At 38.8% G+C, this 22,997-nt stretch overlaps 1 protein-coding gene across 2 annotated transcripts in view; it reads left to right on the forward strand.

The window, feature by feature from the left end:
• The first annotated feature begins 994 nt into the window (after positions 1–994).
• The window catches only part of EPS15 (epidermal growth factor receptor pathway substrate 15), a 131,425-nt gene continuing 109,422 nt past the window's right edge, over positions 995–22,997 (forward strand). Inside the window, exon 1 of one of the 2 annotated variants that reach the window (XM_037043305.1) lies at positions 995–1,142. In XM_037043305.1, coding sequence (XP_036899200.1) covers positions 1,110–1,142 — 33 coding nt within the window. In that variant the 5' untranslated portion in view covers positions 995–1,109. The remainder of the gene's footprint in view (positions 1,143–22,997) is intronic. The other variant, XM_037043304.1, reaches the window with a different exon arrangement.

Raw genomic sequence — 22,997 nt, forward strand, 5'->3', positions numbered from 1 at the left:
GGCGAAGCCAGCTTTGCAAAGGAGGTGATACTGGTGGCTTGAGAAGCTGGGAGGAGTTTGCCAGGTGGACTATGGGAGGAGTTAGGAGGCAACTGAAGTGATCTCAGGGCTCTTTTGAAATTTTTATTTATATTTATTTTTAGCTTTTTTAAATCGATGAGAGAGTGAGAAAGAGAAAGTAAAAGAGAGTGATGAGCAACATGGAGTTGTTGATCCATTTTTTTATGCATTCACTGATGGGATGGAATGCACAACCTTGGTGTATCCAGATGAAGCTCTGACCAACTGAGCTATGTGGCCAGGGCCCAGTGCTCTTTTATTGAACAATCTACAGTGGCAGGCAGCAAGCAGGCAAGGAAAGTATTCCTTCCTCCTCCTTCCTAGAAGTTGGCTCTTAGAGTGTCTGACTTAAGTCTTCTTTTTAATATCACACCCTAAAGGAGATGGTTAGATGAAAGGTTTTGGAGTCAGATCTGGATCCTATTTAAGCTATTTAATTCGCTGTATGACCTTAGCTGTGGCACTTTTTTTTGATGTTTTGGTTTCTTCATTTGTACAGCTTATGTCTAAGTTCCTTCGATTACACAATTAAAAAATAAAGCATCTAGCACAGATTTGGATGTGTAAATAAAGTACTGTTATTATTTTATATCATTATAGGAGTGTCATTAAGTCCTCATAAGAAACCTGGATTTTGGATGTAATTTCCCCAATTAAAATTCTAAAAATATATTTATTTTATTTTATAGAAACTGAAGACCTGCCTAAAGTTCACAGGACAATCTGGAGTTGTCAGTGCCTTCAAAGCCCATTATTCTTAATTTCATGTATGCTCTGGGTTTTCCCAAGAGGCCCCGCCCTCGGTGTCAGGCTCCAGTCCCGCGGCGCCAACTCCGGCGCCAGGATTTGGGTGCCGCCCGGGCCTGCTCAGGGCGGGCGGGGCCCGGCGGGGCGGGGCGGGGCGGGTGAGAGGAGGGAAGTTGTCGAAGTTAGGGGAGACGCCCGCCTGCCCGCCCCGGCCTTGCCTCTGGCCGCTCCCTCCGCCTTCTCTCCGCCCCGGCCCGGGTCCTCCAGTCCTTCCTTCCCCTCCCGTGCATGATGGAAACACCATGGCTGCGGCAGCCCAGCTCTCCCTGACACAGGTAACGCCGCCAGCCCATCCTCTGGGCTCGGTCGGCGGGTGTTCCCGACCGGCCCCCTCCCCCACCGCCCTCTCTGGCTCACCGCCCTGTGCGGTATCTCACGGCCCCGGGCAGGGCGGCGTAGAGCAAGAGCGTGCGCGTGTGTGCTGGAGGGAGGGCGCCATCCCGACCTGGCAGTCCGCTGCGAATGCCTCGACCCCACCTGGGGTCGGTGGGCGCCCTCAGCCCCGCCCCACGCGGCGCCCTCTCCTTTCAACCCCTGCCCGTCCAAGCTGAGTTGACTGTGCCCCAGCCCCGCTCAGCCGGTGCCCGGCCCCTCTCCCTCCACTCAGCTTTCACTCTCGCAAGAAGTTTCCTCCTTCCTAGCCAGTCTGTCCCAGGTGAGCGCCTGTTGAGCTCCTGCTGATCAGCCTCACTCCCGGGTCAGCCCTCCGCCAGGCAAAGCGCTTACTCCAGTTCTAGTCACCTTCTCGAGCCGGACGTTCATGGCATCTTTCCTCCCTAAACCGGCCTGTTTCCACTGAATTCCAAGGAAAGGCAACCCTTCCTCAACAGTTTCCTCCAGGGTTCTCTATTCCAAATAAGTTTCATCCCACTCAAGTACTTACCCAGCTAGCCCTCTTCCCCTCCTGAGCAGGTTTCCTTCTGGGGCAGACCCTCGGTAAGTCTTCTCCTGCTCACGTCTGCTTTCATTCCTACCAGGTGGGATTTCATTTAATCGCTGACCAAGCGGATAACAGGAAAACATCCTTCAACAGATGTGGTGGTTCCATCAGTCTTGGGGCTGGGAACCGACCGTAAAGATTACTCATTCTGGGGGAATCTTCACCAGAAGCGGTTATCGGGGTCTTTTTCGTTTCTCTTTGCCTCAGAACCTTGTCCTTGGGCTTCCCAGAAAACCTCTCAACATCACTCACTCTAGGATCCTTGTGCCTCCCTCTTTGTAAAAGGAAAGCCAATTATAATCTTCCTGTGATGTCCAGGATGATGAGGTGATATGCACCTGTCAGTCCTCCCCTCTCCTCTGACCAAAATTTACCAGTTTCGACTTCTCATCCTGTTCTCTCCACAGCTGGTGGCCAGGTACTTTCCCCTCGGGGCCCACCCCAGCTTTCCTGTTTGCCTTGTAGTATCTTCCGGCCTCCTTGTAGTCTCCTTGACCCGAATTTGTCAGTGTAAGATTTTAACACTGAGATATAGGGTATACATTCCGGCCCCAGAGAGTTTTGGGGTGTTCCACTAGCACTCTAGAATAGACTGAGTGAAAGATGTTCTTTCCAGAAACCAGGAACCACATACAAACATGTATTTTAGGTAAAATAGCTTCAGCTTGCAGGAATTACCAGTCTCTTAGGAAGTCTGTTCATCTCCCAATTTGTTTGGTGTTGCTTATCCTGTTTTGACAGGCAGGTAATGGGGAAGAATCTTTGGACTGTGGTGATTTAGTTTTGGTGGTGAAACTCTTTGGAAGGGTCCTCCTGAAGCTCAAATTTGAGGAATGGCAACATTGACTCTTGGGTGTTCACTTTTTATGAGTCCAGTTAGTGAGTTGCATTAATAAACAAGGTCCTGTTGGCAGGCTGTTGCTCTCTGGCTCTTTTGGCCAATTCTGAGCAGGAGTTTTTCCCCTCTTAAAGATTCTGGTCTTTTGAAGACTTCTATAGATTTACTTCTTAGCTGTGTGCCTACTTTATTCTCTCCTTAGATAGTGTTTTTAGTTTCTGTTTACTGTCATTTCTGGAGGTTCTCTTCAGGCTTTGTCAGTTTTATAGGCAGTTACATAATTAATTGATCTTGTGTTTTAAAAATATATTTAAATGTTAACACGTACACAGAATAAATACTGAATTATCCTTCAGAGTCTCACATATAAGAGGACATAGATGGTTCATTTGTATCGACAATGTAAGTCGATTTGTATCATTTGTAAGTCAGTTTGGAGTGTTTTGATTTTAAGACATTTAAGAGGCATTAGGAAATTTTGTAAAGGCACAAGAATCTTCTCAAGTGTTAATGTACCCTAATGTGCCTCCTTGATAATCTAAAACTTTGCTTTTTTGTGTTTTTTAAATTTAATTTAACTGCTTGAGGCAATAAACTGAGATAACAATGCAACCTGGTTTCACATTCATTATTGATATGTTTATGTGAACCCCTTCCTCCAACACACACACACACACACACACAGGCAGAGACAGAGACAGAGACAGATGTGGACAGACTCAGGTAAACTCCAGAGAGAGAGAGCCTCGAGGGCAGGGATGTCTTTTATTCATCTCTTCTCCCTCAGTGCCCATCTGGATAAAAGTGATTAATAACTTTGTCTTCTGTTTGGCTGAAAATTCTAAAGGGCTCTATGACTGTTATAAAGATTAAACAGATGCTGGAGTTAGTTTCCACCTCTGGTCATGAGAAAATAATGGTTTTGGAGTGGGTTCATTCATTCGACAAATATTTGTTAACTACCTATCATGTGGTAGGCACTGTGTTGGGATTGTCTTGTTTATAATTTTTTCTTTGCCATTATCAATTAAGCAAAACTGATAGGAGAATGTGAAAAAATGTTTTAATTTACTCCTTTCTTCTTCTTCCTCTGCCTGCCAACCAACCAACCCTTCAACTCCCCAACCACCAGAATAAATTATCTAAATTATCATACTCTAGCTACTAGAGAAGATAGACTATTATTAGAATAATGAAAGGTTAGTTTCAGTCCCAGCTCTGCCAAGCTTAGTTCAATGTATGGCATTGAGTTAAGTCTCCAGGCCTCTGTTTTCTTGACTTTAATATTTATTCAATGAATATTTGTTGAACACTCACTGTGCTAGTAATTATTCTAGGTACTGAGGATATACTAATGAAGAAAATAAGTAATAATCTTGGAGCTTGGAGATAAAACTTGGAGCTTACATTCTAGTAGGAGAGTTTGAATTAGCTGCTCTAAGGACCTTTCCAACTAACATTCTTTTTTATAGGTCATACTCTACAATCTGAGGATTTAGTGGTGACTTCCCCAGGGTACTTAGCGCTTTGTACATTAGTGTTTTCTAATTTTAGTAGTTTTCACTAGATGTTTAGTTTTTTTCTTGTCAGTTTGAAGTAAAACTTGAGAAAGATCTTGTGATTTTTGCTTACGGTGATAGATTACAAAAGAGATATTAATACTTCTCTTTAAAAATTTTTCTAGTTGCCCATTTCTTCCTCAAGACTGTATCCCTAATAATAACAGTAATATATTGGCTTCCCTTTAGGCATTACTATATGACAGAAATTTTATGTCACTTAATTTAACATTTTACAAATGAGGGAAGTAATTTATGTAAATAGTAAATGAAAGGGCTAAGATTTGAACCAAGGTCTGTAGGACTCCAACAAAAGCTGTTTATTCACTGTACCTCTCTGTGTACCAGATGCTTGGCATGCCCTTGTGTATTTTCGATTCTCTTTTTCAGTATATATGCCTTGTTGCCCTAATTAGGTAGTAAACTTGAGAATGGAAGACATGTCTTGTGCCTCTAAATCTCCAGTGTCTTTCACACTATCTTGACAAGACAGTTATGGGTGTGTAGTGGTGCTCTTTATGATAAAGGTTTTATTTTATTGAAATAGGCATGGTATGGGTATTTTAAGTGATCTCCCAGCAGTTGTTTTATGCTGAAGTTTTCTTGTTTTAATTTAGCTGGGATTTTTTTAAAAGAGTTGATCCTGAATCTAAGTCTTTTTAAACAAGTATTTATTTATTTTAGAGAAAAGAGAAGGGAGGGAGAAACAGAGGGGGAGAAATATTAATTGGTTGCCTCTCACATGCACCCTGACCTGGGACCTGGGTTCAACCCAGGCAAGTGCTCTGACCAGGAATCAAACCTGTGAGCCTTGGCTTTGCAGGCTGATGTCCAACTTACTGAGCCATGCTGGCCAGGTCAGGATTATTTTTTTTTAATAATAAAAAGGTTCTGCCCTGGCTGGCGTAGCTCAGTGGATTGAGCACAGGCCTGTGAACCAGAGGATCACGGTTCAATTCCCAGTCAGGGCACATGCCTGGGTTGCAGGCCAGTTCCCTGCAGGCCAACTCCCAGCAGAGAATGCATGAAAGGCAACCATACATGGATGTTTCTCTCCCTCTCTCCTTCCCCTCTAAAGATAAATAAATAAATACAATTAAAAAAAATAAAATAAAATATTTAAATAAAATAAAAAGGTTCTTAGAATGAGACTTAAATAATCTTAGTGTATAAAACAGTAAATTCTGTAAGAATAATAATCCTTTCAATGCTTTTTTAATTGCAAAAGTGATATAACTGCATTATAAAAAATTTGAAAATTGGAGGGAAAAATCTCCCATAATTTCAGTTTCTGGTTATGCAGTTGGGTTAATAAATGTATCACCTTAATGGGCTGGTTTAACAATTATGACAGTAAATACAGAGCAGAATATGTAAGTGACAATCCAGTATTCTCAGGAAATCCTTTCTTCTTTGAACGATACTATTCTAAAAAGTGGCTTGGAATGTTCAGCATTTGGGAGGAGCTGTTATAGTTAAAATTAACTAGGAACATTTGGGTTTGTCTAATAGTCCCTGGAATAACCTAAGAGTGTATTTCTTTGTTTTCACACTCTTTGCAGACAGAATGATAACAGACTAACACAAAGTAGAAAAAGATTGAGCATATTTATTTAGCAACAAATCATAGTAGTAATTTCCTCTCTCACTAATAGTCTGATTTAGAGCTCAATATAAGGTGTTGTATTTGCTTTTCAAGGAATTATAAATGCACTTTATAATTGCACTTTATGTGAGTTTTAGACTTAGTAAAATTGGAGCTCTGGTAGGGGGTTAGACAGAAAGAGAAAGATACGTAACCTGTTTACTTGCAGAAAAAAATGAAAAGTTAATCCAGGCAGAGTTCACTTCCTGGAATTTCATTTTAAAGTGGTTGAACTCTGATCAAGAAGATAAAATATTGTGCCTTCATTAAAAATTATGTTTATTAGAAGCTTCTAATAATCTAAGAATGTAATTTGAATGCTGTATTACAGTAAGGTGGAAACATTAAAAAATATTTAGATAAATGATTAATCTAGTTAAACATGCATAGGAAAAAAAGACTAGAAGGAAAAACCGAAGATTTTTTAATGAATGGGTATAGTCTTTATTTACTTTCTTTTCAGTGGTGAGCATATATTCCTTCTATAATCAGCTGATTTAGCATTTCTGTGATAACTTTTTGAAATTTTACTTTTTTAAATTGAAGCCAATAACTGTAGATAAAGTAAAAGGTCTGTGTTCTAACATTGCGTCTACAATGTTATCATCTTAAACATCTTTGGGTTTAGAGAAATTGGTCAGAAGAATGATAAAAATTATAGCTGGTTTGGAGAATTCATTCAGAGGACTAATTTATAATTTTGTGTTCTGCTTTATAATTCATAAAGCATTTTATGCTCTTTCATTTGATCTTATGATAACCAATGAGCTAGGCTATTATTATCATCATTTAGAATTGGAGAATATACTAAGGCTCAGAATTTGAGTTATTTAAATTAGTTATTTAAAGTGTTTAAATAACTTTAGTTATTTAAGTAACTTAAATTAGTCTCCCCGGAATAACCTATGAGTTAATAACTAAATAGCTTTAGTTATTTAAATTAGTCAATAAATAAAAGAACTGGTATAAATCCATGTTAAAAAATTCAGACAATGCCAGTGAAAGTCTCCTTCCTGTTCTGGGCCCTCAGTTGCCTTAGAGGCAGTCATTTTTGCCAGTTTCTTGTGTGTATTTCCAGCAACAGTCTGTGATGTGTATGCAAATACATATATTTATATACACATATATATGGTATATGTATTTTTTATGTTTCCTTTGAGTAAGCTGCATGTTGTTTTGTGGCTCATTATTATTACTACTAATTCTTTCTTCTTTTTTAAAGATTTTATTTATTTATCTTTAGAGGGGAAGGGAAGGAGAGAAGGAGAGGAATATCAATGTATGGTTGCCTCTTGTGGGTTCCCTGCTGGGAACTGGCCTGCAACCCAGGCATGTGCCCTGACTGGGAATCGAACCGTGATTGTGTGGTTCGCAGGCCCTCGCTCAATCCACTGAGCTACACCAGCCAGGGCTACTAATTCTTTCTTAAGTTTAATTGATCTAGATTGTTTTACACCAACACATACAGCTCTCCTTCATTATTTTCAGAACTTCGCCACTTTCTCTTATCCGAATATACTATAATTTGTTTAACTACCCATCTAATGGTAGATATTTATGTTGTTTCTATTCTTCTGTTACTGCCAACAATGAACATTCCTTTTCACATCTGTGCACATGTGTGAGTATGTATATTAGTTTTAAGTGGGTATAATTTGGGGGTCAAAACATATTTTTAATTTGAATAGATATTGGTTATTTGCATTCAGCAACAGTGTTTAGTCCTTTTTCTCCAGTTCATCAACATAGTATGTTATCAAACTTGATCATTATAACCTGATATGTAAAAATAATACTGGTTAAAAGTTGGTCTCGTGTTGTGCTTTCCTATCACATAAATGTGAACTTTTTAATATTTTGTATAAAAGTAAGGTAGAAGTGAAGTATAAGAAACTTATCTTGGTGATATAAATAATGTTTTCATGAATTGGAGGTGCAATTAAAAAATAAGGGTTGGAGTTTTTTTTTTTAAGATTTTATTTATTTATCTTTAGAGGGGAAAGGAAGGAGAGAAGGAGAGAAATATCAATGTATGGTTGCCTCTCGTGAGTCCCCTGTTGGGAACTGGCCTGCAACCCAGGCATGTGCCCTGACTGGGAATTGAACACGCGATTGTCTGGTTTGCAGGCCCTCGCTCAATCCACTGAGCTACACCAGCCAGGGGGTTCTTTTAAAAACTTGTCTTTAGCCCTGGCTGGTGTGGATCAGTGGATTGAGCACTGGCCTGTGAACCAAAGGGTTGTCGGTTTCATTCCCAGTCAGGGCACATGCCTGGGTCTCAGGCCTGGTCCCCAGCAGGGGGTATACGAGAGGCAGCCACACATCAGTGTTTCTCTCTGACTCTCCCTCTCTTTCTCTAGCAATAAATAAATAAAATATATTTTTTTAGATTTCATTTATTTATCTTTAGAGGGGAAGGGAAGAAGAGAAGGAGAGGAATATCAATGTATGGTTGCCTCTCATTAGTCCCCTGCTGGGAACTGGCCTGCAACCCAGGCATGTGCCCTGACTGGGAATCGAACCGCGATTGTGTGGTTCGCAGGCCCGTGCTCAAATAAATAAAATCTTAAAAAACAACAACAACTTGGTTTTATGTGGTGCTAGTATACAGAGAACAATCAGCCTCACTTCCTCCCCCTTTAGATTGGGGATTTTGTAATGGGAATTTAATGGTACCAGGAGTTTCCCATCTAAAATAATCAAGCTGCTTATTTCTTGTTATGTTTTCAATAAAAATAAGAATTTGGCCAAAAACACTGGGACAAGAACGTATTTTAGGGGGAAAACTTCTGTATCATAATAGGATATTTTTAGATCATGGTTTCTCAACCTTGGCACCATTGACATTTTGGGCTAGATAATTATTTGGTATGGGGGGCTGTCTGGTGCATTGTGGGATGTATTGCACCATACTTACCCACGAGATGCTAGTAGTACTGTCCCCAGTTGGGACCATCAGAAATATCGCCATACACTGCCAGATGTTTCCTGAGAGACCACATTGCCACTAGTTGAGAATCACTGATTTAAACTTAGTGGTCCATTAAGGCTAATATGAGATACAGGCGTATATGCTTTCTTGTGATAGGGATGGGGGAGTAGTTTGTTTTCATATTTTTACTCCTAAACCTGCCATGCACCATGGATGACTATATAGATACTGATTTTTTAAAGAGCAAATTTATTACAGCATACAGGTTCTTTTGGAAGATTGTGGATTTTGGATAAAGAGCCAGCTTAATGTGCAGTACAAACTAAGCAACCCTCAAAAAATTCATATTTACTTAATACCTAAGAGTATGCAATTGGGAGCTAGATAAGGAACCATTACTAAACTGATGTTTCTGTAGTTCTTTCATTGAGTAAATCAGGCTCAAGCACATCAAATCTATTATTTGGAGCCAGGTTCACAATGTTGGGGTGAATATCAGACTAATCTATGAAGCTTTAAAAAAATGCATGTGTTGGGACCTGCAACTAGGACTCGGGCTCCTCTGCACTGTGCTCTGCGTTTGCTTGTTTTTAGAGTCGTGCAGGTGATTCTGATACCTGGCCCTTGAGTTCACTGGTCTCTAGGGGTTTTACTTTTATGACATTAGATTTGGTCAGTTCAGTTCACTCTGCCATTCCTATTTTGGTCCGTGAATGGGAAATAATTTAAAAACATTAGTTCTGTTAATAGGAATAGTAAATTATGATGGCTAGTTATGTTATATAGCTATGGTTCAAGTTAAATTCAAGAATTTAAAGCCTCTTAAAAACCAAAAAAAAAAAGCCCTGGCTGGTGTAGCTCGGTGGATTGAGCACAGACTGTGAAGCAAAGGGTGGCTGGTTCGATTCCCAGTCAGGGCACATGCCTGGGTTGTGGGCCGGGTCCCCAGTGGGGGACACATGGGAGGCAACCACACATTGATGTTTCTCTCCCACTCTTTCTCCTTCCCTTCCCCTCTCTCTATAAATAAATAAATAAATAAAATATGTAAAAAAATGTATAACTTATAAAGGAAAGTTTCTCTACTCTGGGCTTTTCTAAGATTTTTAAACTTTAATTATGTAGATATTGGTGTTAAAACACTTAAATGGTGAGACAGCTGGAAATTGTGAACTTAATTTTATGTGTGATTTGTCTGCCTTAGTGTCCCATTTTAGTTGTAGAACAATTCTAGCTGGTGTGCTAAATATTTATTTTTATTTTTTATTATATTGATTATGCTGTTACAGTTGTCCTGATTTTTTCCCTTTTGCCCCCCACCAGCCAGCGCCCCCAACTCCCTCAGGCAATCCCCCCACCATTGTTCATGCCTGTGGGTCATGTGTATAAATAAGTTCTTTAGCTACTCCATTTCCTGCACTGTACTTTACATTCCCATGGCTATTCTGTAACTACCTATTTATCCTTCTTTTATCCCTGTCATCTTTATCCATTCTCCCCTCTCTCCCTTCCCGTGTGGCAGCATTCCAATAATTTTTTTTCTCTTGCTTTAAGAGGCTCTCTTTATTAAAACCCTTGGCATTTTAATAAAGATGTGTCTTGGAGTGGGTCTCTTTGCTTCCATCATAATTGGGATTCTCTGCTCCTCCTGGACTTATATGTCTGTTTCCTTCACCAAATTATGGAAGTTCTCCTTCACTGTTCTTTCAGATAGATTTCCAGTTTCTTGTTCTTTCTCTTTTTTCTGGCACCCTTATGATGTGAATGTTGGACCTCTTGAGGCTGCTTATACTGTCTTCATTTATTTAATTTTTAAAAATATATTTTACTGATTATGCTGTTAAAGTTGTCTCATTTTTTCCCTTCCCCTTTATTCCCATCCACCTTGCACCCTCCCTCCCACCAGTATTCCCCCATCTTAGTTCATGCCATGGATCATACATATAAGTTCTTTGGCTTCTGTATTTCATGTACTATTCTTAATGTTCTCCTATCTACTTTGTATTTACTATTTTTGCTTCTTATTCCCTGTACCTTGTCCCCTATTCTCCAGCTCCACCTCCACCTCCCTGCTGATAACCCTACGTGTGATCTCCTTTTCTGTGATTTTGTTCCCATTCTAATTGTTTGCTTAGTTTGTGTTTGTTTTTGTTTTTTTAGGTTCAGTTGTTGATAGTTGTGAGTTTGTTGTCATTTTACTGTTCATAGTTTTGATCATCATTTTTTTCTTAGATAAGTCCCTTATTATAAGTCCCATAAAATAAGGTCTTGATGATAATGAACTCCTTTAACTTGGCCTTATCTGGAAAGCACTTTATCTGCCCTCCCATTCTAAATGATAGCTTTGCTGGATAGAGTAATCTTGGATGTAGGTCTTTGCATTTCATGACTTAAAATACTTTTTTCCAGCCCCTTCTTGCCTGCAAGGTTTCTTTTGAGAAATCAGCTGACAGTCTGATGGGAACTCCTTTGTAGGTAATCATCTCTTTTCTCTTGTAGCTTTTAAGATTCTCTCCTTATCTTTAATCTTGGGTAATGTAATTATGATGTGCCTTGGTGTGTGCTTCTTTGGGTCCAACTTCTTTGGGACTCTCTGAGCTTCCTGAACTTTGTGGAAGTCTGTTTCCTTTGCCAGACTGGGGAAGTTCTCCTTGATTATATTTGAAAATAGGTTTTCAGTTTCTTGCTCTTTCTCTTCTCCTTCTCGTACCCCTACGATTTGGATGTTGGAATGTTTAAAGTTGTCCTGGATGTTCCTAAGCCTCTCCTCATTTTTTAAAAAAAATTCTTGTTTCTTCATTCTGTTCTGGTTGAATGTTTATTTCTTCCTTCTCGTCCAAATCGTTGATTTGAGTCCCAGTTTCCTTCCCGTCACTGTTGGTTCTCTGTACATTTTCCTTTATTTCACTTTGCATAGCCTTTAATTCTTCCTCTATTTTGCAACCATACTCAACCATTTCTATGAGCATCCTGATTACCAGTGTTCTGAACTCTGCATCTGATAGGTTGTCTATCTCTTCATTGCTTAGTGCTGATTATCCTGGTGCTGATTCCCACCAGGTGGGTGGTTTGTGTACCTTCTAGGACCCTGTGGGTCTCTCTCTAGCTAACTCTCCTGTGAGGCGGGGAGTTTCTCCCGCTGCTGCCACAATCCCCACAGATTTTTACAGTTAGAAGTTTTGAGGCTTTATTTCCCCACACTGGAACCCTGGGTAGTATGGTCTTTCTTGCTCCCCAGTTGTTCCTCCTGGTTTATCCACACACAAATGTTGGACCCCAGGTCCTCTAGCCACTGCCTGGTCCTCCTGCTGCTGCATTGTCTTGAGTCCTCTCTATCTCAGCTGTCTGTCTCCGCCCCTCCCTACCAGTCTGGGTGAATGTTTCTTTAACTCCTTGGTTGTCGGACTTCCATACAGTTAGATTTTCTGGCACTTCTGGTTATTTTTTGTTTTTAAATCTGTTGTCCTTCTTTTGGTTGTGTGAGAAGGCAAAGTGCATCTACCTATGCCTCCGTTTTGGCCGAAAGCTGTCCTCCTTTTTTTGGATTGTTTTTTCCCTTTGTTTTAATTGGTTGTTCTTTGGAGGAGCTTTTTATGTTCCAAATTAAATTCATTGGATTTAGATTAAATGAATTTATTTGGATTAAATGAATTGGAATCAAATCAAATTGATTTGACTCTCAGCTTCATCCCCTCTACTGTTGTTTCCTTGTAAATTGTTATTTATTTCAATTAGTGAATATTTTGTTTCTGACTGGATCTTTTTTATGCTTCTGAGGTCCTCACTGAGTTCCCTGAGCATTCTTATAAACAGTGCTTTGAACTCTGTTGTTTAGCTCTTTTTCTGGAGTTTTGATCTGTTCTTTTATTTGGGCTATACTTGTCTCCTTGTTTTGGCAACCTCCTTGTGGGTTTTTTTTTTTAATGTATTAGGTAGAGCTGTTTTGACTTTTTGTCTTGTTAGCATGGCCTAATGTAGTAGGTGTCCTGGAGGGTCCAGTGATACAGCCTCCCCTACACCCAAGCTGGATATTCGAGGTACGCCCTTAAAGTGGACTGAGTACACCCTCCTCTTGTAGCTGAGCCTTGGTTGCTGAGCCTTGGTTGCTGTTGGCAGATAAATGGGAGGGATTTACCCAGGCCAGTCAGCTGCAAGGACTGGCTTACCCCCAACCTCCACTTTTCCTGGAGGACCAGCTGTGCAGGGGGTCAGGGTGGTAATGCTCTGATGTGGTCTGTAGCTGTCCACTGGGTGTGCAGGCCCTAGGGTTTCCTGGGGAGTGCAGGGCAAGGTTAGCCCCCACCTGTGTTTAGCCGAAGCACCCTTCCTGACCTATAAAGCAATCTGAGATGGCTGCTACTTGCGCTGGGCTTGGAGATCCCCAGGTGAAGACAAACTGTGACTCTAATCTGGCTGCTACTAGGACTCACTGAAGCCAGCTGTTGTTTGTTTCATGGGATTTAGGAGCCTAGAAGAGCCATTCTTACTGAAGAGCAGCTTGAGTGGGGTGGGGTAAGTTGGGTGGGGTAGAGCCTCTGTGAATCTCCAAGGAGGGTCACACAGTGTTAGCCAGGTTGATGGAGTCTCAGATATAGCAGCAGTCCATCGGCTCTGTGTGGGTGGAGGGCTCAGCAAAGAGACAGTGGTGCGATACCAGGCACTTCAGTCTCTCCCTGTGTACCACGGGTGCCCTTCAAGCTGCCACCCCAGTGTTGGGGCTTGGAGGCAGCAATTCTTAGTAGGTGAATCCATGTGAGAGTTCCACAAGAGGAACTGCTTAGAGCTTCAGCAGCCTCCTCCACCCACTCAGTCCCCACTGGTTTTTGCACCTGGAGGTTGTGGGGTCTTATCTTCCTGGCACTGGAATCCTGGGCTAAGAGGTATGGTGTGGGTCTGGGACTCCTGAGCCTTGAGATGTCCCTTCTGAAATGTTTATCCGTGTGGGTGTGGGACCAGCCTGTTCCTCATCTGTGCCCCTCCTACCATTCTAGATGGATGTGGTTTCTTCAATTCTAAAGTTGTCAGACTTCCCTTCAACTCAATTTCTGACATTGTTGAGTGTTTTGTTCTATATTTTAGTTGTAATTTTGATGTGGTTGTGCGAAGAGGCAACCATGTCTGTCTGCATCACCGTCTTGGAGTGGGCTAAATATTAACGCAAAGATCCTGGAAGGATAATACTCTTATGCCACTGTTGAGAAGGAAAAAGTCTGATATTAAATTCCCGATAAGCAGTAGGTATCTTTAGATGATTTACGTGTATTATTTTACTTAATCTTCACAGTTTTTCTACAAGTAGGAGTTAATCTTCTGTATTACTCAGGGTTGTTTTAAAGTGGTAGATTTGAGATTTGAACCCATTTACATCTGTTCTCAAACTCATTTGCTTATGCTGCTTCCTATAAACATTCATTGAAGATATTTCAGGCAAATTTAGGGATGAAAGTAAACATTCACATATTACACTCCTCTACTGTTATGTAAAAAATGTAAAAGTAAGATTGTTCAGAGTGGGGTTTGCGTGTGTGTACACATGTGTGAGTGCCTGTGTGAGTGTGTGAAAGGAAGGGAGAGAGACAGACGTGGTCAATATTGGGATGATAATAACAGTAATTATTAATATTCATTGAGCATTTATGATGTGTCAGGCACTGCTTGCAGTAATGCTTACAACCTGATGAACTTTTCAGTAATCCTTAGAACTTGATAACTGGGTCATCTTTATTCTTGTTTTACCGAAAGAGAAGACTTAGGCAGAGAGGTGAAGTAATTTGTTCAAGGTCAAGCTGCTGCTAAGTAGTAGAGCCAGGATTATAACCCAGGTAGAATAAATGACTCATAAATTGAATGTCTCTATTTAAGGGCAAAATACTTCTGGTAGAACCAATTATGATGCCATCCTTGGTTATAACTGAATGTATGTTCTAGGCTTCAACTTAACTATTATGCAAAAATCAATTTATTGCATAGACCACATCCCTAGTAGGTGATTGTTGTACCAAATTATAGTGAAGGGTTTTTGTAAACATGATAGGAAGGTAGACATTTGTAAACAGAAGGTAGATTTACATTTTGCAATCTCTAGGAATTTCTAACTCTTGAAAACCTAAGCCTGTCTAAGTTAGTGTCCATCATTCCAGTATTTACTTTCAAACTGATACTCTCTTGGGTATGGTGACTTGGACTTGGAGTTCCTTCGGTATTCTATTGCTAAAGATGATACCATGTATCAGAGAAAAATTCCCTAAGGAACAAGCTATTTTGTTAAATAAAACCCGGAATCACTAGGTCTGAGGATGTTTGATGCTCTGGATATGAACATTGTTGAGAGGATGAAATGATGGGAGACCTTGGGCTTTGCAGTCAGAATCTTAGGTATAATTCCCTTGTTTGATTGTAATATAACAAAATTTTTAACCTCTGTTTTTTAAAAAAAATCTGTAAAATGGAGAATAAACCCATATTTTTGGTGAAGATGATAGGCAATAATGATTATAAATGTTTGGGATCAGTTTAAATGGTAGCAGCTATTAATAGTAATAATAATAACTACCCCTGGTAGACAAATATTTGTAATTTGTGGATATTAGCTATTTATAGGGCTGTTTTCTTTGGTATGTTACACTTTTTTCATAGATCACTGATACTAAGGATTATTGGCAACCTCATTCAATCTTTTCTTGTATAGGTACAACACAGGTATATCATTATGCATATACTTAAAAATATGAAACTTAAATGTATTAAAGGTGCTTCCATTGTTGCTTGTTGATCCTCTTTTATTTCAGAAAATATTTACAGAACTCCTCCTGTGTGTTACCAGTGTTTTAGGCTTTGGACATACAGAGAGAATAAGACCTACACTCATGTGCCGAGGTGCCTTGTAGTCTCTTAGGGAGATAAACACTGACTCCAGAGCAGTAAGTGCTATGATAGAGGATGATAGAAGTCAGGCACTGGAGTGCTGTGGAATATCCTGTGATTTTGTTGAACTTTGTAATAAAGCAAGAATTTTAACCTAGAGTTTACGACATTAGGAAGGGGTTTCAAGGATAGGCTTTAAAGGAACTGTGACTCTAAAATAGTATGTAGAATGCCCATAGTATCAAGATCTCTATCTCAGGGAGACTGAGAGAAGTTTTACTTAGTGAGGAGAGCACTACACTTAGTACAAAACAAGCTAGATTTGAATTCTCCTCGGCCACTTGTACTCTCTCTGGTTGCCTATGGCAAGTTACTTAAACTCTCAGCGTCCTTTTCCTTATATATGATGTATATACGTAGGTGGAATATAGGAGACATTCAGTAAATACATGTGCTGTTATTATTGATACTTATATGCAGAACTCATAAGTATTATTTAAAACTTTTTTTCATTTGGAAAATTCTTCAGTCATTAAAAGAAAACTTTATGTGTAGTAAAACAGCAAGAAAAAGCATGGATCATCATTCAACCCATTTTTTAAATTTTTGGTTTTTTACTTTAAAAATGTTATTTATTTTTAAAAATTTTGTTTATTGATTGATTTTAGAGAGAGAGACAGATGGGGAGAGAGAGAAACTGATTCGTTGTTCCACTTATTCCTGCATTAATTGGTTGATTCTTACATGTGCCTTTCCCTGAGCTCAAACCCTGCACCTTGGCGTATCGGGAGGAGGCGCTAACTGACTGAGCTATCTGGCCAGGGTGTTGCTTTCATTATTTTTTTAGTATGGTTGTAACCTTTCTCTCTCCTTCTCTCTCTTTCTCTTTCTCTCTACCTCTATTTCTCTTTCTCTCCCCCTTCCCTCACATACATGTGTAAATTTGTATTGTTTCCTTTAACTTAATAGTATAGGTATTTTCCAGTGTGGTCTTAATAGCATTTTTAAGTGTCTTTAAGATATATTCACTGAATAGATACTTTATAGTTTACTTAAGCCCTTATGTACACAGATAATTTATATGTCAATTAATGCTGTTGTAAACAACCTTTGCTATACTGATCACTGAATTCCTTTTTGTAGAGAGTTATATTTGGTAGTACATGATTGAGTTGCCTTTTTATGTCTTTGAATTTTGAAATTAAACTTGAATGATTTTTGTATAGTTTATAAGGTTTGGAATGGCAAAGCAGACAGCAATAATTTTCTCAGGAACAATAATGTCTAAAACACTGTTGTAAAGGAACTGAGTTGAGCATATTGAATTTGACTGCGAGGGCCATTTATATTTTGTAAAGTTCACTTAATGTATTAAATTGGCATTAAAAGTAAGTTTAGAGAAGATTGGATAATTTCAGTTTGCCTACAGTTTTCATCCTTTGGCTGGAATGCTTTCATTCTTAGTCTGTTCTTACATTCTGTTCTGCGTATTTTTTTTCTGGCACTCTTTTTTGCAGGGCTTTGTGAGATTTGGGGGGTGGATTCTGGACCATCTGGCTCTCTAGAACAGTTTAAAAACTTAACTCTGTTGGCTGTACTTTGAGCCAGACTTGCTTGAAATGTCCTGACTTGTCTCTGTGCTTGGCAGATTTTTTTTCTTTTGTACCTCACAGTTCTTTACTACGAATTTCTTCCTTATTTTAGTACAGAAATTTTTACCAGTATCAGTGTTCTTAGACTAAGGTGGGCAAGACTTACTTTTTCCTGTAACCTCACCAGAAAAACCCTTATAACAAAAACTTCACGAAGCATTTTATTTTTAAAAATAGTATATAAGTGATACAACTTGTATACTATTACATGTTTAGTAAATATTTAAAATATTTACCTGGCTGGTGTAGCTCAGTGGATTGAGCGCGGGCCTGCGAACCAGATGATCGCGGTTCGATTCCCAGTCAGGGCACATGCTTGGGTTGTAGGCCAGTTCCCGGCAGGGGCCAGTTCCCAGCAGGGGATGCACGAGAAGCAACCATACATTGATGTTTCTCTTCCTCTCTCCTTCCCTTCCCCTCTAAAGATGAATAAATAAAAAAAAAAATAAAATAAAATAAAAATAANAGTTCTGTACTACGAATTTCTTCCTTATTTTAGTACAGAAATTTTTACCAGTATCAGTGTTCTTAGACTAAGGTGGGCAAGACTTACTTTTTCCTGTAACCTTACCAGAAAAACCCTTATAACAAAAACTTCACGAAGCATTTTATTTTTAAAAATAGTATATAAGTGATACAACTTGTATACTGTTACATGTTTAGTAAATATTTAAAATATTTAAAAGTTGAGTATTTTAGGTACTAATTATAGTTTTTATCTTTAGCCTAGGAAAGGAAAAGCATATTCTGCAAATTGTAAATTTAATGAATTAATTTCTAGTACTAGTTTAAAAATACTCAATGTGTCAAAATTAACAATAATTTCTGAACTATGTGTGTGTTTAGAAACATGAGCCATCAAGTAATTTTAAGAAGTACTAGAGGTACATTATAAAATGTTTAAAAATTGTTTCAATGTTGAGAGACTTACATTGAACTTCCTGCCCTGTTGTTCCTCTAGTAAATTTTTAAAATATAATTAAAAAAAATTGAGAGTATATTTATTAAAGCTGGGGACGGTGAAACAAGGAGGGCTTAGGATAGAAGAAGCAGTAGGAGAGAGCCTAGGTGGGGCTGCTCTGGCTCTCTAGAAACGTGATAGGAGAGAAATAAGCCGTGGCGGGGTTGCTTTAGCTCACTGGGAAGTCAGAGAAAAGGGGGTCTTGGAGACAGGGTCAGGGGGTCAGCCTGGAGGAGCTGCTGCTGCCCACTGCTCCCTGGTTGCAAGCCTCGTGGGGTCCCTTAGGGTTTAGGAGAGCCACACCTTTTAGGGAAGAAAGGGGAGAAAAGAAAGTCCTGTGAGGGAGAGCACATACAATTAAACTTTTATATAGCCTTATTGACATATAATCCACATATAATACAATTTATCCGTTTAAAATTTGCAATTTGGTGATCTCTTCATAGATGTGTGCAATCATCAGCACATTCGCTTTTAGAACATTTGTCACCTCAAAAAGGAAACTTCCCCCTGTTTTTACATATATACACATCTATAATTTTGCTCAAGTGTCTTGTAATGTATAGAGTATATGTTTTATACTTCTTAAAAAGATTTTATTTATTTATTTTAGAGAGATGGGGAAGGGAGGGAGTAAGAGAGGGAGTGAAACATCAGTGTGTGGTTGCTTATAGCACATCCCATACTGGGGACCTGGCCTGCAACCCAGGCATGTGCCCTGACTGGGAATCAAACCGGCGATGCTTTGGTTCTCAAGCCTGTGTTCAATCCACTGAGCTATGCCAGCCAGGGCTATGTTTTATACTTTTGTTAAATTTATTTTTAAGGTTTTAAAAATTTACTCTTAAGCTTTTCGAATGGAATTTAGTTTCACTTTCGTATTCATTGCAAGTATATAACAATACAATTTTTGTATATTGACCTTGTATCCTGCAACTTTGCTGAACTCATTTATTCTAATAGTTTTTTTTTAGTGGATTTCTGGAATTTTCTGTATATGAGATCATGTCATCTGAGATCGTTTTACATCCTCTTTTCCCATCTGGATGCCTTTTGTTTCTTGTTTAATTTCCTTGGCTAGAACCTCTGGTACAATGTGGAATAACAGTGTCCAGAGTGGACACTTGTTCCTAATCTTTGGGGGAAAACATGCATATATATTTTCAGTACTCAGAAGGTATCTAGTTCAGCCATTGATGTTTGGGAAACCTAGTATATTTGAAAGATGTTTAATTCACATTTTGGTTATGTAGCTTAGGGATTCTTGAGCATGGTTTTGTACCATCACCATCAAATAACAACATTTTAGAAGTGTAAATTCTTTTCTTTTTTTAAGATTTTATTTATTTTTAGAGAGGAGAAAGGAGGGAGGAAGAGAGAGAAACATCAAATGTGTGGTTGCTTCTCATGAGCCCCCTACAGGGACCTGGACCACAACCCAGGTGTATGCCCTAGACTGGGAATTGAACTGGTGACCCTTTGGTTCACAGGCTGGCTGGCTCTCAGTCCACTGAGCCATACCAGCTGGGGCTAGAAGTGTAAATTCTTAGACCTCACTGCGGTCCTACTCTAAATCATAATTGGAAAGTTGGGGGTAGGGGATTTACTTAGCCATTTGCTTGGTAAATGTGGTTCATGTTTTTAATAAACTAATGCCACTAATGAGTAACACAAAGGGTTTTAAGTATATGAAGAATGTAATATTCACAAAGACTGGTTATAGTGGGTATTTCCTTCCTTCCAACATATGTTGAAACAACTCAGAGAGGTTGTTAATTTTCAGTGCTTTTGGGTAGTGGTTAAAAGAATGAGCATTTTACTGTATGGCTTGGAATCTAGTTCTACCATTTATTTACTAAATATGTGAATTTGGGCATTTATTTAATATGTGTTTCAGATTCTTCATATGTAAAATGTGAGAAAGAGTATCTACTTTATAGAATTGTGATTTAGATGACATAAGTGCTGAGAATAATGCCTGGCCCATAAGTATGTCCTTTAGTAAATATAAATATTTGCTATTATAGTTATTGACCAGGAACACCCAGCATGGCCCATTTTCATATCTTTCTTTTGAATGTGTTTCTTGTTCCACCTGAATTTCTCTTCCTCTCCTTTGACTCATTCATTTGACAAATATTGAGTACCTACTATCTGCAAAGCATTGGTGTCCGTACTGCTAATACATAGTGAGCAAGACTAAGTCACTGGCCTCCTGGGTTAATATGCTGAGTGAGGGAGACCAACAGAAACAAACAGAACAAATGTAAGTGTCAGGTAGTGATAAAAGCTAGGAAGAACAATAAAGTAAGATAAGGAAGAGAATGCCATAATTGAGACAGGACTTTTTCTCTTCTGTCTCCCTTAGGTATCTCTGATACCATAGCAACTGTGTTTGCTCCCTCTTGTTGCACCTATCACAGTGGTTTGTCATTGTCTGTTTTTCCCGCTATACTCAGTTCTCAATGTCAGAGACTGTAGTTTCTTACTTTAGTATGTTCAGTATCTCAGCATAAAGATGTATAGCACTAGTCCCCTTCATCCACAGGGGATATGTTCCAGTACACCCAGTAGGTGCCTGAAGTCATGGATTGTACTGAGCTTATATAGAGCAGTTATAACATTATAATAAGAGTTATGTGAATGTGGTCTCTCTTCCTAAATATTTTATTGCACATACAGTGTGGATATGTTGGACTAAGGGATGATTCACATTCTGGGCAGGCTGGAGCCAGAGAATTCATTACTCTTCTTGGAATGGCACACAATTTAAACTTAAATTTTTTATTTCTGGAATTTTCTACTTAATATTTTTGAATGGTGTTTGACTTTTGGTAACTAAAACTGGAAAATTAAACCATGGATAATGGGGGACTAATATACAGTAAATGTCTAAATTAATAATAAGTGAACAAGCAGGTTTTTTTGAATATTTAAGAAATGTTTATTTTCATATCTTCATTTCCCATTGTAATACATTTGATTTGCCATTCAGCATTTGAAAAGCAAGTTTTTCAACTTTATATTTCCTCAGTGTACTTTGTTTCTCCCTGGTGATGATGATAAGAAGTACAATTTATTTGAATACTTTCTTATTTGTCTGCCAATCAGCTTAGTGCAACAAGTACATTTTTATATTTAGCTGTTGTGTATAATTTTTTTCTGTCTTTTTTCTTCCTTAAGACTAAGTTCCAGGAAAGCCAAGAAACTATCCTATTTGTTTATCTCTGTGTCAGGAGTGCCTAGCACAGCAATACATGGTGGATCAGCAGTTGTTTGAATGAATGAGTAATGTATATTTGTATGTTAGTGTATTGAGTCTTCTGTGGAATCACATAGACTATGAAGTATAAGCATATTTGCATTAATGTTCCAATAGACCCTAAACTAGAAGCATTAAGCAAAATAGGTTATTTTAAGTATTCTTAGTCCTGCTAGCTGTTTTCTCTCATCAGCACATCAAGTTTAATGTTCATGTAAGTACTCTAGCCAGAGTTGTTGTATTTTCTAAACTGTGAATCAGTCCAATAATTATACAGGATATTGAAATTCAGACTGGTTGAGTCTTATCTCTTGTACCCATGCACCAAAATTACACCCTTTTCCAGTTTCATAGTAGAAATTTTTGTTTCTAGTACCTTCTAGGTAGATGTTAAGCAATTACAGTTTCTGGTCTAAGTAATTATCTGCAGGGTCTGTATAAGTGATCAGTGGACAATCTCCAGAGCAACTTCTACATTTTCAAAAAAGAGTAGGCCAAAATGACAAATTGGTGGAGTGTGTATGGCTAACAGTAACACACTGCTACCATTTTACTGAACGGAGGGTTAAAAAGCAGCAGATCTTTTCATGTTAAAGTATAGATAAACAGTATTTTTCCAATCATAGTTTCTGTCATTTGGCTGAAAAGGATACTTTTTATTTCCTGGCTTTCAGATTATTTTCAGGAAAAGGCACACTTGAAAGAATGGTTCTTATGAAAATCAGTCAATTTAATACATTGATAGGATGGAAGGGAAAGCCACATGGTCATCTCAATTGATGCAGAAAAAGCATTTGACAAAATTCGGCACCGTTTTATGATGAAAATACTCCAGCGAGAAAGGGAACTCCTTCAACTTGATAAAGGCCATATGTGAAAAACCTATAGCTAGCATCATACTCAATGATGAAAGACTGAAAACTTTTACCCTGTGTTTGGGAGCAAGACAAGGATGCCCAAATTCATCACTTCTATTCAACGTAGTACAGGAAGTTTTAGCATGAGCATTTAGGCATGGAAAAGAAATAAAAGGTATCCAAATTAGAAAGGAAGACGTAAAATTATTTCTTTGTAGGTGATATTTTAAAGGTTTATTGTGGTAAAAAACACATAACACGAGATCAGTCTCCTTAAATTTGTAAGTGTATAGTACAGATTTGTTAACTACAAGCACACTCTTGTACAGCAGATCTCTGGAACTTTTTCACCTGGTCTTACTGAAACTGTATGTCCAGTGAACTGCATCTGCGCATGTCCTCCCTCCCTAGTCCCTTACAGCCACTTAGGATAATGTCTTTAAGATTCACTCACATTGTAGCATATGACAGGGCTTCCTTTTTTATAACTAAACAATATTCCCTTGATGTATGTACCACACCTTTTTTCCATTTATCATTGATAGACAATTAGATTGTCTCTACTTCTTGACCATTGTGAATAATGCTTCATTAAACATGGAAGTACAAGTGTCTCTCTC

This window comes from Sturnira hondurensis, unplaced genomic scaffold (assembly GCF_014824575.4).
Source record: "Sturnira hondurensis isolate 20B ecotype Veracruz unplaced genomic scaffold, ASM1482457v3 Scaffold0004068, whole genome shotgun sequence".
Taxonomy (NCBI): domain Eukaryota; kingdom Metazoa; phylum Chordata; class Mammalia; order Chiroptera; family Phyllostomidae; genus Sturnira; species Sturnira hondurensis.